Raw genomic sequence first — 14,325 nt, 5'->3', positions numbered from 1 at the left:
GCTTCTCAACAACATCAGCTGCCATGGCATTTTGGATGGTCGTATCTGCGTGAATGGAAGACAGGACGAAAACATCCTGTTTTTCCTTCAAATTCACTGCGAGCAATTCATCGTTCCTCAAGGAGGCTTTTTTCTTAGATGGGTATTTGCAAATTGTTGGGGGAAGCCCCGGCGATTAGGTTGCTCGGTGCCACATGCGCCAATTCCAAGATTGTACAAATGTGTAAATAGTGGCACGCTTAAATAATAATTGTCCACATATAAGTGGTACCCCATATGGAAAAAGGATGACACCAAGTCCCAAACTATCTTGCCATTACTCCCCATATAGTCTGGGCATCCAGGGAGGCTCCACATGATCTTTTCCCTCGTAAATCCGAAACTTACATGTATAGCCTGTTGCCCTCTCACAGGTTTTCTACATCTTGACCCCATATCTGGCACACTTGCTGGGGAGAAATTGTTTGAATGCAAGGTGGCCAGAAAAATTATTGAGGGACTCATCAACACAGATGTTTTGTTGGGGAGTATAGACATTGCAAATTTTTGGTTAAGGTGATTTATGAGGGGCCAATTTTTTTTAAGCCAATCAAATTCAGGGTCACCCTGAGGACGACAGAGTTCATTTTTGTTGAAATGAATAAATCACATTAAATTCTCATATCTATGGCTGGCCATGGCAGCAGAGAACACGGGCATATGGGGAATTGGGTCTGTGGACCAATACAACCAAACTTTTTTTTTTTTCTTCTTTTAGTAATGCCCATGTTGAGGGTTAGGCCCAAAAAAACTTTAAATTCGGAAACCATAATAGGTTTCCATGCAAATGGTCTGGCAAGGTTTGAATTTGGGTTGGCGGCAATAAACTGTTGTGTATATAAATTGCTTTGATCCACAATCAATGCATATAGATCTTCTGTGAAAAACAGCTCCAAAAAAATAAAGGGGGGTAGTTACATTTGCTGTTTCCACCTCAATTCCGGGATGGGCAGTGAATGGAGGAAATACGGGTGCTGCAGAATTTTTGGGCTTCCAATCGGGATTTGCAAGCACATCCGGAAGGACAATATGGGCTCTATGGGCCTGTGTGCGAATTCTTGGTGGCTGTGGGACACTACTTGTGTTAGCCATCGCACCAGCTTATACTGCACTTATGGGACTCGCCATGTCACCAAGTGATACTGCAGTGCTGGTATGTATAAGACCAGGATGTACTAGGCTGCTGGTGCTCGCCAGTTCACCAAAAGCTAGAGCGGCACTAGTACTGGCATTCTGCTGTATATGAGAATCATCATGCAATTGTAACATCTCAGCAACCTAGGAACAGGGTCGGGTACGCCTGACCTTAGCAGGAACCTCTTCTCTATCGTTTGAACTATCTGTCAGGGTGCTGCTGCTGTCTACAGGTTCGTATTCTGAGGCAGATTCTGTCAGTGAGGCTTCCCCTTCGCTCTCATCTGACATGCTTAGAACCCTGTAGGCCCTTTTCACTAGAGTACCTTTTGTTGGACATTTTGACCACTAAATTTATAGGTACCTAGTGCGACTTACAGGGAAAAAGAGCACCTGGTTGTCGGTGACTGCTTGAACCGCTACAAAAAAATTTACCTGCAAGTGCTAACAGAGATCTGGCCTGATTCTGAAAACACTGCGGTTTTGTGTGCAATGTATCAAGTGACAGTGATCTACTGACACTGCACTTGCTAGGAGAGAAAGGGGGGGGGGGGGTAAGCACGTAGGGGCTAAACGCAGGTGCGGGCAGGTTCCAGGGCTGATCCTGCTAATGCTGCATTTTTGGGGACACTATACTAATGTAAATGCTGATATAGTGCTGATCTGACCTAAGATATTGATCTGTTCAGACACTATTCTAGCAATGGAGATTTATTGTGTATGTGAGCGTGTTCCTGGCAATCAAGGGGTTAAATGTGAAATGTGCAGTGGTGGGCAATCTGACGCTATCTGGGAGGGACGCTAACTGACGCTAGTGCTATCTGAAGTCGCCGGTGACACTAATACAGTGATCAGAAAAAAAAAAATCTGTACGCTGTACTAATGACAATCGTGACAGAGCAGTGACAGGGTTAACTGGGGGCGATCTGGGGATTAAATGTGACTGATATGTGTTTTTACTGTAAAAGTGTGCTGGTTTTACTCACTTTGATCTGCTTTCTTTTCTCTGGGACAGAATGTGCCCAGAGAGAGAAGATTGCATCATTTCCTGTACCTGTGTAAATGTAGACACGGGTACAGGAATGATGTGTGATAGGCCAGGGATCAATTAGCAGATCCAGGCCGAACATCACTGGCCTGGCCTGAATCTGTTGATTGATTGGTCGGGCACCGAATCACGGCACTGGTGGGGTAGCAGGCACACTATCATGGCAGGAGCACAAATTGTGTGGGTATATGTGTGTGTGTGTGTGTATGTGTGTATGTATATATATATATATATATATATATATATATATATATATATATATATATATATACACACACACACGCAGGGAGTCCGCCCTTTAGCAGTATTCCTGCTATAGGGCAGACCTTAAGCGGTTAACAACTGATGACTCATCCCTGCTGCTGACAGAAGGGATGAATCACAGTAGTAACCCTGCATCTCACTCAAAATCGCCTGTGAACTGCATCAACTTGCAGGACAGCTGCCCCTTGAAATCGCACTTGAAACAGGATTAAAAATTCACTGCATCAGTGTGAACTTAGGCTAAAAGGAGAACATTGGCGGCTACAAACATTGAAGTAGTGAGTATCACAATTAATGACAAGCAAAACATCATGAAAGTGAATCACAAACAATAAGAAAAACAGATCTGCAAGTGTGTAGTGCATACTGTAATTGAGAGATCAGAAGTTGAATCAGAGTGTGTATTTTTGCTGAATAAGGGCTGCTGAATCTGCCAAATTTCTTATCCATGTATGACCAGCTTAAGTGGGATAAGAACCTGGGGTGCGTATACAGAGGGGAGAGTGTGGAAAGGAAAGAAAAAAAGGTAAGCATGAATGGTGAAAATATGGTGAGTGTAGTTAAGAAGAATTTTCAAAAGAATGGAAACAGTAGAAAATGGGGAAAGGAGAGGCACAGAAAAGTAAACTATTGGCTTAGGTTACGGTTTGATTTTTGTGTCTTATGCCCATGAAATGGAAACAAACCTATTGCTCGCTATGTCTGAGGAAAACAAAAAGGTGATGAGAATAAGAATGTGGTGAATAAGTAGAATAAATTCTAGATATCTGCTTTATTGGAATAAAAAAAGGGATTCCAAATAAAGAATGAAGTTTTCAAATAAAAATGGAAAGAAATAAGATGAATAGACTCTGACAAAAGAGAAGTAATAAAAAAGTAAATTGTCGATGTGCTTTTGTAACTTAAATTTCTACCTGGAAATCAAACAGTGCTCTGTAGAACTAAGATACCATCTAATCTTGAATAGTATCTTTCAAGGCCCCTAATAGGGATCTATCAAAACATGGACAGCAAGAAGGTAATGAGAAATAGAGTAGGAAGATTCCATGCCTGTGTGTGAAATATTAAAGTCATACATTCAATACTACTAAAGGATGGAGCATAATAACACAGCATGTCACTTACATCATAGGTAGCTTACGGAAAATAGGCTAGCAAGAAATATATTCTTTAATGAAGATTACAGGAAGTGACAAGGCTACTGCAATTTCTTGCATTATTAAGGGTCAATTCACACAAGAACATGATGCGGTAAAGGCCTTATGCTCTCAGGACATTTTCCTAACTCTCTTGCAGAGTTGTGGCAGAACAAAACACCCGCCGCTTGTAAACGTGTGTAACGTATTTAGGCACGTCAGCCGTTTGGGTGTTAATTCCTTTCATTGGCCAAAATAAACAATTTATGCTGGCCTTAAAATGAATTAACGTTCAAGCGCTAAATGCACCTAGCGTTACCGTGTTTAGAAGCATCAGTCATTTTTTCTGCTAAACTCTCCTGCTCCTGGAGAAACTAACAGTAGGATTTTTTTTCCTGCCTCTAAAACCTTCTAAATTGTATGTGCATGGACACAGACTAACATGCAGGGGAGTTTAGTGGCAGGAAAAAAACATGCCAGGTGCCCCTAAAAGCGACTGTAAAAACGACAAGTGTGCATGATGCCTTATGCCTCATGCACTGTTGTAGACACATTGGGCTTTAAAAAAAATTTTGCTTTTACAGGCTTTTTTGTAAAATCACCTCCTTTACTCTGTGTCCATGCACACATAGGCGATTACAGGCATATTGGAAAAGGAGTGTTCCCAGGCTTAACAGAATTCAACAAGGGTCCATCCATATTAGGTGACTGAAAAAAATGCCAGAACCTCTGGCAAAAGAAATCAGCATAAAAAGAAACAACAATATGGCTCATATTGCACATTCGTTTATGTTGTTGTTTTTCACTATAATCTCTTTATACTTGAAAATGCCAAATGCACCTAAACTCCACATTTCTGCCTGAATGCTCCTCTTAAAAAACTTACTTGTGATGGTTTTTTTCAGCCTGTAAGTGCTCCTCTTCAAATATGCTTGTAAACACCCAAATGTGCATAGACACATAGGCTAAATAATTTGTTTCTATGGGCTTAAAGAAAAAAGTGCCACACATCTGTATAAGAAGCATTTTAATGCCCAGTGTGTATGAAGCCCAAAATAAGTGCATTCAGGAAAGGAGCTGAAGAGCAGAAAAAATGCTGAACACACCTAAACTCATGTTACTGAGCCTTAGTGGTAGATGCATTATAAATAAATTATCTGGCCAATAGAATCCATTAACACTCAAATGCTTAACATGCCTAAACACACTTAAATGTGCCAAAACGTGTGCAATAGGCATCTTTAGGTGTGTTTTATTAAGCAGCTTTCCTCCTGCCAGGAGTTCTGGCCTTCACAAGAGCAAAGCAAAAGCCCTGTGTGCATGATTCCTTATTGTCAACTAGGGAATTGGGCTGGCCATCCTGCTGCAGAAAACGGCTTTGTGTGTCTGCGTGCTGGCTGTCTGGTCTTAGATGAGTGCTGGATTCTGTCTAGTACAGGCAGAGACATGTTACAAGAGGCAGAGAGTCTGTACAGCCCAAACTACTCAATTTAGTAGCCAAAAAGTGACGTTACATGTGTCTGTTGAAGGGAGACTGACTTGAGTGGACCAAAGTTAGCCAGCAGGCTGAATGATGTATCAATATGGGACTGAAACCCCTGTGTGGGTAACCTGCTGTAAAGAAATTTATGCTGAATAAAAGTGGGCAGAAAAGCCCTTAAGTTTACAAGTGTGTGGAGTCCTTGAAAGTGCTCCCCTTGATGTGAAACCACCCAATACATTTTTACAGACAAGTTTTGAAATGAAAGAATTGTAATTCGCACATGATCGCTTATGCTTTGCTGTCAATATAATGAAATACCGCAATTATGATTTGCATATATTTTGTAATTTGTGATACACAGGCTGCTAAAGGACTGTTTGAAGGATTCTCAGTTCAGCATTCGATATCAGTACCTGCTTGCTGCTCTCCTTTGTTGTTGTGGGAAAGGGCTAAGAGAAGAGTTTGATCGCCAGTGCTGGCTTGTTAACATATTAACAAGGTTGGCTCAGAAAGTCAGAGATGGTGTTCCATCTGCCAGAGTGGTAAATACTTTTTTGTTTTCCTTCTTTTATATAGCTACATAACACATTTCATTTCTTGTTTCATTTCTTTGGGAAGGTGGGGTTGTTCCAGATCTAACTTCAAGAGCACACACAAGTGCCTCATCACATAGAAACCAAGGCTTTAAATCAGCATCTATAGAAAAGTATATTCCCTGTATGCAAATGTTGGCTTTACTTTTTCATGTGTATTCTCAGTTACATACAGTGATATATTTACCTATAAAGAATTTGGCAATAGACAAAACTAAATTTGCATAATAGTGCTTTGATTGCAACAGGAGATCCGTTTCCTTGTCAAGGTTTTTTTTTTCCTTTTTCCAATCTGTGTTCCACTAGGGAGATCTCCCTTCACATATTGTCCTGCAGATACAACAGGATGCGAAAGGAAATTCTCCAGTGATGCAGTTGTCTTTTCTCTCTATTCATGTTCCAGTGACAATTCAAAATTTTCCCCGAAAGTGCAGAAAATAGCATTTGTAAAACTAATCATTGGGAAAGATTTACTAAAACTGGTAAACCCAGAATCTGGTGCAGCTGGGCACAGTAACCAAGCTTCTGACTTCAGCTTGTTCAGTTAAGCTTTGACATAAAACCCAGAAGCTGATTTGTTACTATGCACACCTGCACCAGATTCTGTATGTACCAGTTTTAGTAAAACTACCCCTTTGTGAAATATGTTGTCATGTTTGATACAGCAAGGGTTAATAAATCACAAGGGTATATTATAGCTAACTTAGTGTTACTGCATTCATGCCTTGGTTTTCATACACTGCAGTGATGATGTCTAAAACAACTGTATATAGTTTGGATATTGGGCTATATTTGCACTATACACCAGTTTTTCTGGATGTACATCTGGCCAGAGGGGCGAAAAGCAATGATTTTCATGGCTCAGTCTCGATGAGGAATAATTCTCGTTTATGGAATTTGTGAATACTTTCTGTTTTAAGAATGCTTTACTGTGCTACACTAATTAAAATGGATTTTTAAATTGCTTCAATCCTTTTTGCACCATAACCTGTATGGTTATACTGTCTTATCAGTTATTATATGCGTACTTCGCTTGTTGACTATTTTATCCATGCTTTGCTAATACTGACAGTGATTATTGTGAAACTGTAGAATTGATTAGGTGCTTCATGGCCATTTGTTTATACCAATGTATTTTAGTAAAAGATAGCTCATAATAGACACATTCAGCTGTACTTGTGTCGTAATGTTGAAGGATATTTTTCTACTAATCCAAATAGATTCTTCAATTAAAGTGGTTGTAAAGGCATAATGTAAAGAATGCGTTCAGGTAAAAACAAAACTTGTGTTCAACTCCAACCCCCCCCCCCCCCCCCCGCCCACCTCTAAATATTTAGAGCCTGATCTCAGTCCGGCATCGTGCCTGGGAGCAGGGGCACTGCTCTATCTCTCTCTCCCCTCACTGAACATGGAGGCAGCATTGGGAACCATTGGCTACTGCTGTCAATGAAATCCAGTGACAACAAAGCTGCACTGTGTGTGTCAATAGATGCACACAGCCTGGCTTGGGATTGAGCCTGTACATGTGCCACCATATGAAGAAGCTTCCTACAGTGGCACACAGAGAAGAGAAGGAGCTGAGAGTGCCAGTGTTAGATCCAAGAAAAAGGAAGCTCCTCTATGCAAAATCATTACACAGAGCAGGTAAGTATATTATGTTTGTTATTTAAAAAAAAAAAAAACTTTACAATCACTTTAAGGACACTCATTAGAAAAACAACTTTGATGAGTAGCAAAATTAGTCCATCCATATTACAGAACAAGTCCAGTTGAATTTGATTAACTGCTGCTTTGTACTATGCTTTATATTCACAGACTTGAAATATCTTTCTGGGTGTTTTTCTTGCATAGGAAATACTTAAGAATGGCCTGGAAGATGTCAAACAATTCTTTACTCTGAATGAATCATGCTGTCTTCCTTTAAGCCCCAGCCTCCTAGTCAAAGGCATTGTACCACAGGTATTTGTTTTATTTTTTTTAAAGCATAAAAGGCAGATCTAGTTGAATTTCAGATATAAAATATTGTTTTTCGCAGTTTTGTTAGTTTCCCAACCTGGTCTTCTAAACTAGGTGCCTAGAATTATTTTGTGTCGGCCCTGCTAAAGTAAACCTTTCTTGAGGTATATGAGGCATCTGTGACTGACCTTCTTCTGAAAATACTAATTCTCAGGCTACTCTTTGAAACTCTGGAGAACCAGTACTTCCATTCACAAAGCATTTGCAGAATGAGATGTAAAAATGATAGCCAGTTTAGATGTAGACAGTGGTGAACAGAGTTTCTAAACACAGATCCTTGTCATACAGTTCACGGGCACACATGTAATGTATTCATATAATATGATTTGCTAAATAAACTGAGCTAACAGACCTAGGAAGAACAGATGGGAGGGACCTGTGTTCTGTGCTGTACTCCAAGAAATAGATTTTAATGGGAAATCAAAAATCCAGTGCTAATCGTCGTACAATAAAGGACCCATTTTTTTAGGTATTAACCATGGGTTATATGCATCTACGTTCAGGTGATTGGGTCCTGATCCTTGGCAGCTTCATCTTCAGTGGCTTCACTGGCATGCACATGCCACTTTTCTTCCTCTTTGCATACGTTTTTCAGCTGTCCCTTGCCTCCCACATTCTAGCACAGCACTGAATGCTTTCTGGATTTATCAGCTTATAACACCACAGAACAGAAGGTTTCACCCTTTGTTCTCCACAGCAGTAAAGGTTGTTAATATCCCTTTGGGGACACTTTGCACCATATATGACAGATCACAAGCTTAGAGACAAGCTCAGTTCATGGCTCCTTTTCGTGCATTTTCTGTTGCCATGTCTGATTCATGGGCAAGATCTTTTTTTAGGCAAGGAAGGCCCCCACCTTGCTTGTTCTGCTATTAGGCTGCCTCAAGAGTAGTTATGCAAGTAAGGCCCCACTTCTTCTAAACAGATCAGGATGAGACGCCTTCAGTGAGATTTCATCCAATCCTAATAATAATATTCCTACACTTATGGGCACTCAACATTTGTGTTTAGCATAAGAGTTTCCTGAATCTGAGCCTAAGGTCTCCAGCATGGATACCCTAAAATTGCCCAAACCTGCTAAGACCTTCCCAGTCCACTTGCTCATATAGCCTGTCTTATATGGTCACTTGCTGCACACTGAAAAACACTTTGCCCCACCATACATTTTGTAATATCCTATTGAGGAGGGTTTCCTGCAGAAATGGGTGATCCATGTGGTGGACACAGACACTATTTTTTCCTGTTTTCCTTGGAGGACTCCGCCATGCAACCATGTCCATTTATCAGGCCCCTGCCATCTAGAATATGCGCAAAACATAGATCCCTCTATTCACCACCACCTAGAGCTTTTACCTGTGGCAAATACACTTCGCCAGATGTCTGGGATGAGCGACCTCTTCATCTGTATGTTAAGGATCCTTTGGCTCAAATTCTGGTCATCAGAGCACCCATGCAAGAAACACAGTTATACTTTGAGAGGGAAAAGATGCCCTTTTGGTCTCTGTACTTGGACCAGTACATCAAGGAGATCTTGGGGAGGTAGGAGGGCTCTCCCTCCCCAAAAAAAGAAGGTAGAAGGCTTTTGCAAGTAGACCTTCTACTCCTGAGAATAGAAAAAATTCCTTTTGGTCCTTCAGGCCTCCACTTCCAAGACTAAGCCTGCAGAACACACTTTTGGAAAACGTGGACCACCAAGCCAGCGAAATCTGGCTCATAGGTACATAGTAGGTAAATGAAGGAAAGAGACATAGGTTCATTCATTCCAACCTATGTATGTCAATTTAGTCTTCTATTCTATGCATATATGTATAGCTGTATGATGTGCTCATCAAGGAAGACATCAAAATTTCTTTTGAATTTGACAATACACAAAGCTGACACCAACTTCTTGAGAAAGGACTTTCACATTCTTGTTGACTGACCGTAAAGAACCTCCTCTACAATTTCAGATAAAATTTTGCCCACCTGTCATGGGACATTGGATTAATGGGGATGTTACCACTCTACAGCTGCCCGATCACTTTTATATGAAAGCCAAGCATTGCCTGAAAAAAAATCAAGCTGTTAAGGTAAGCTCGCAGCTGCAGAAGTGGGCTGGCTTTAACACCTTGGCTACCAGGACGATTACAAACACAGGTAGACAAGGGGTTAAGGAGTCTTTAAAACCCAGGAAGAGTGAATTGGCTACCTCTGAGCCAAGCTCCTTAAGAACTAGAGGGCGTAAGCCATCAGGCCCTTGTGTTTTTTCTTTATTTGGCTTTTCTCCTCTGATTCAAGCCCCCTTTTCTGACAACCACAAGGGTGCTTCTCTTCTCAATGATGGGCCACCCCCACTTGTCAAAGTGGAAGGATGTCTGTCTCCAATCTTTGGGTCCAGAGTCCAATATCAATGGAGTTTCGGATTCTGCCTCTCAAATTTGCCTCCCTTTCAGCAAAGGCAGATCTTCTTGCTACTGTTCAGCAGCTTTCTCTCAGGGGGGTCATTACAACAGTCCTGAATTAAGAACACTTTCAGGATTTCCACTCAAACCTGTTGACAGTTCTGAAGCAAAATGGAGAGGTTTGGCCCATTGTACCTGCGGGTTCAGATGTTCCGCATTGGAATCAGCCAAGTTGCTAATTTTCTTCCTCCATCAAGGCAACTTTGTGGCCTCAGTAGACATCCAGAATGCCTACTGGGATGATCCTCTTTTTCCTACTCACTATTGCTATCTGCCTCTTGCTGTGGGCACTCATCAGAACTAATTTACCGGTCTTTGCTTTTGACCTGTTTGCGCAACAGATTTACACCACTGTGCTTTTACCAGTCCTAGCTCTGCTCCATTCTTAGGGATGTTTTGGGTCAACCTGGATGATCACCTGCTAAATGGATAGTTCTTTTTCATCGGAGAGTTCAGACTGCAGAGATTCAGTGGAATCCTCAGCCTTCAGAAGTGCTTGCTGAAAACAACTCTCCGATTAGAATTCATGAGCCTGACAGTGGATACAGCCCCATCCAGTATCTTTCTGCCCTGGAACAAGCTTCTGTCCCTCACATTCCCATGCCAGGGTTTGCTGCCGATTCATACCTGTATGTGTATCTTGAGCCTGATGGTTAGCCTCCTTTGAGGCAGTGCAGTATAACCAGTTTTACTCCAGACTGTTGCAACTCCACATTCTGACAGTGTGGGACAAACTATCTCGGTCCTTGGACCATCCCATGCGTCTGAGCTTCAAGACCAGACTCTCCCTGGTGTGGTGGATTTTCAGCCCAGCGCTGGAGTCCGGAAAACCCTTTCACCCACAGATGTGGAAAGTTTTACGACATTCCAGTCTATCAGGCAGGGGAGGGGTTCTTGATGCTCTCTCAGTGCAGGGGAATTGATCGTCTGAGGAATCCCCTCTCCCTATCCTGGAACCCATGGCAATTTGGTTGTCCCTTCTACATCAGACCACTCTTGCAAGGTCGCCCCATAGGAATTCAGTCAGATAATGCCATAGCTGTGACCTACTTCAGCTAACAGAGGCGCACAAGTTGTGCTGCTTAAAAGGAAAAGGACTTAATCTGAATCTGGGGAATGGCCTTGGGCTCTCCACTCCAAGGTGTTCCAAGCCCTTTGCTGAAGGTGAGGGACACAGGATATTGATCTTCTGGCGTTCAGATTTAACAAAACATTTAACATGTTTGTTGCCAGGTCCAGGGACCCTTGGGCCTTTTCAGTGGATGCTCTGGTGACTCCTTGGGATCAGTTTTACCTAATCTATGTGTTTTCTCCTCTCCAGCTTATCCCTTGCCTGCTCCAAAGGCTTGAGATAGAGGGCATTCCAGTGATTCTTATTGGACCAAACAGACCCCGGAGGACATAGTACTTGGACATACTCAGATTCTGGCACATGGGCATGGGTGCTTCTGGACCTTTTGGTACAAGGGTTGGTCTTCCTTCCTGCTTCTCGGTTGGTGGCTTTACCGTCATGGCTGTTGAAACCCAGGTTTCAAATGATGGGGCCTATCTGATTCGGTTATTACTACTCTCTTGACAAAGAAAGGCAAAGAAGTGAACTACTCACACAGTCTATTTTTACATGTGGAAGGTCTATTTTTTGCGGTGGGAGACCTGAAAATTTCATCCTAGGAAATATCAGTGGGTTATATTCTGTTTTTCCTCCAGTCTGGTTTAGCTCAGCATTGGGCCTTGAAATCCTTCAAGGAGTAAACCTCAGGCTTTGCCATTTTGTTTGAGATCATTGGCCTCTTATTCTTTAGTTAGAGGAATGTCAGCCTTTCCCTTCACTTCTAATATTTGTTTTCCCCTGCCTACTTGATACTGCGTTCTGCAGAGTATGGTTACTCACCTAGCCAGCGGATCCAGTGTTGACCTGCTGGAATCCTCCTCTCTGAATCCGCTGCACAGGTCTGGTGCCGCCATGTTGCCCCCTGATAGCTGATGGCTCTTCTGGGTGCAGGTGCCACTATGCCCACTCCATCTTCCTTACTGAATGGGACTGCAATTTCATGCATTCCAGGAGGCACCGGGACATCGGCGTCATTCGCCTAGGCGAATGCTGGAAGATCGGCGGTAAGCCTCAGCTTTTAGCAAGGACAGGATAAAAAAAAGGTATCTGTGCTGCGGAGTGGGGGGCCGGGGGGTATTGGCAGGATGGAGATGAGGAGAGTGCTGCAGGAGGGTGAAGGTCTGCTTTAAGGCCTTTGTTCAGGGTGTTGGACACATGGGGGTTTATTTACTAAAGCTGGAGAGTCCAAAATCAGACTCCCTTCTGCATAGAAACCAATCAGCTTCTAACCTCAGCTTGTTCAATGAAGCTTTGGCAATGAAACCTGGAAGCTGATTGGTTTCTATGCAGAAGGGAGTCTGATTTTGGACTCTCCAGCTTTAGTAAATAAACCCCATGGTGTATGTTCCCTGTAACTCTGTGGCGCCTTCACCTGGTTCTTTTGCCCCTTCAGACGCGACCCTTGGAACCTATAAGGGATATTCCCTTCTCTGGTTTCCTTATATCTTGTATGTCACCACTGTGCCAAAGGCCTGTGAGTTAGTGGCCTTATCCTGTGAAAAGCCTTCCTTTATTGTGTCCAGTCCGGAAACTTTATTTTGACGTGGTACTTGATGAGAATCTACCTCTCAGCTACAGCTAAGCTACAGCTTACCTATTTAGGCAATTAGATATTTGACTAGAGAGTAAAATCCTTTCTTTGGAACATAGCACAAAACACAGGTCCCTTCCACCTGTTCTTTATAATCTATCTAGTACTTGATATCAAACTAAGGCTAGCTAGGAGTGGGAGAAGTTGTATAGGGGATGTCCCTAGCTTTCCATTTTTGTCCAATCATCTGAAAGTTGCACACATTTCTCCCCCTGTATGTTCCTCTGTAATTTTGTTGGGCATTTACCTGGTTCTTTTGCTACTTCAGATGCCACTGTTTGAACCTATTAGGGATATTCCCTTATCTGATCTCACTTTCAAAGTTTCATGTGTCATTTATATCACCATTGTGTTAGTTAGTGGTCTTATCCTGTAAAAAGCCTTCACTAGTGTTACACAAGGACAAAGTTGCCCTAAGGCCTAAAGTCTCATTTTGCCCAAAGGTGGTTTTCTGCTTCCACTTCAACCAGGGTATTCCTTCCTTGATTATGCCCAGCCTTGACGGAAGAAATGCTGTAGTTGAAGAGGAAGATAACATACATTGGCTTCTTCTGATTCCAGTTTTGATAAGCTGCTACACACTGCTCTCTGAGCTCTGTTAAGCCCTTCTTGACCCATATATTATATGATTCCATTAGCATTTTGTTGGATGTGCTACCCACCCCTCAGTTTAACCGCTTTTAAAGTCCCATGGTTAATAACTAAAGTACCTGTGTCCTTCACTGTACAACTAAAGAAGAGATTAAAAAAGAAAATTGAATTTTGTACTAGACCGTAAAATCCATTCCTTGGAATATACCACAAAACATTACATTCAGATCATTCCCTGCACTTAAGGAGCTTACAATCTAAGGTCCCTTACTCCCATTTATACATACACATCATAGGACCAATATAAGCTACTAGCATGCCTTTGGAGTATGGGGGGAAACCGGAGTATCTGTAGGAAATGCACACAGTCACAGGGAGAACATGCAAACTTTAGGCAGGTAGTGCTGTGCTCAAGATTCAAACCAGCGACCCTAGTGCTGTCAGGCAAAAGTGCTAACAATTTAGCTGCTATGCTGCCTATATATATATATATATATATATATATATATATATATATATATATATATAATTTTATTGGGATGATCAACCAAAAATAAGTGGACAATGCTGCCATTTTCAAGAGTATGTGCCACCAGAGTAACCAAGAGGTAAAAGAAACCGGCACATGATAGGATTCACTAGCAGCTTCAGGTGTTAAAATATAACTTGTTTGTGGACTGAACCTTTAAAACATTTTCTAAAATGCTGTCTTTTTGTTCTCAGGCCTGCTCACACTTCAATTCAAATGCTGTACCATTGAAACTTACTTTCCAGAATGTGGACCCACTGGGAGAGAATATCCATATTATTTTTAAGGTACCAAGTCTTGGCCATTACTTAAAAAGTATTGTTATTTTTGTAAGGTTACAATATTCTCC

At 41.9% G+C, this 14,325-nt stretch overlaps 1 protein-coding gene across 1 annotated transcript in view; it reads left to right on the top strand.

Moving 5' to 3' along the window:
• PIK3C2B (phosphatidylinositol-4-phosphate 3-kinase catalytic subunit type 2 beta) overlaps nt 1-14,325 on the top strand; it is a 343,678-nt gene that overhangs the window by 253,854 nt on the left and 75,499 nt on the right. The window contains exons 16-18 of the mRNA XM_089669402.1: nt 5,466-5,646; nt 7,549-7,656; nt 14,171-14,263. Coding sequence (XP_089525528.1) covers nt 5,466-5,646; nt 7,549-7,656; nt 14,171-14,263 — 382 coding nt within the window. The remainder of the gene's footprint in view (nt 1-5,465; nt 5,647-7,548; nt 7,657-14,170; nt 14,264-14,325) is intronic.

Source organism: Staurois parvus, unplaced genomic scaffold (assembly GCF_062004578.1).
Source record: "Staurois parvus isolate SC_StPar_1 unplaced genomic scaffold, SC_StPar_1.0 ptg000074l, whole genome shotgun sequence".
Taxonomy (NCBI): domain Eukaryota; kingdom Metazoa; phylum Chordata; class Amphibia; order Anura; family Ranidae; genus Staurois; species Staurois parvus.
Note: the sequence above shows the minus strand (reverse complement) of the source record. Positions and strands in the feature narration are given on the sequence as shown.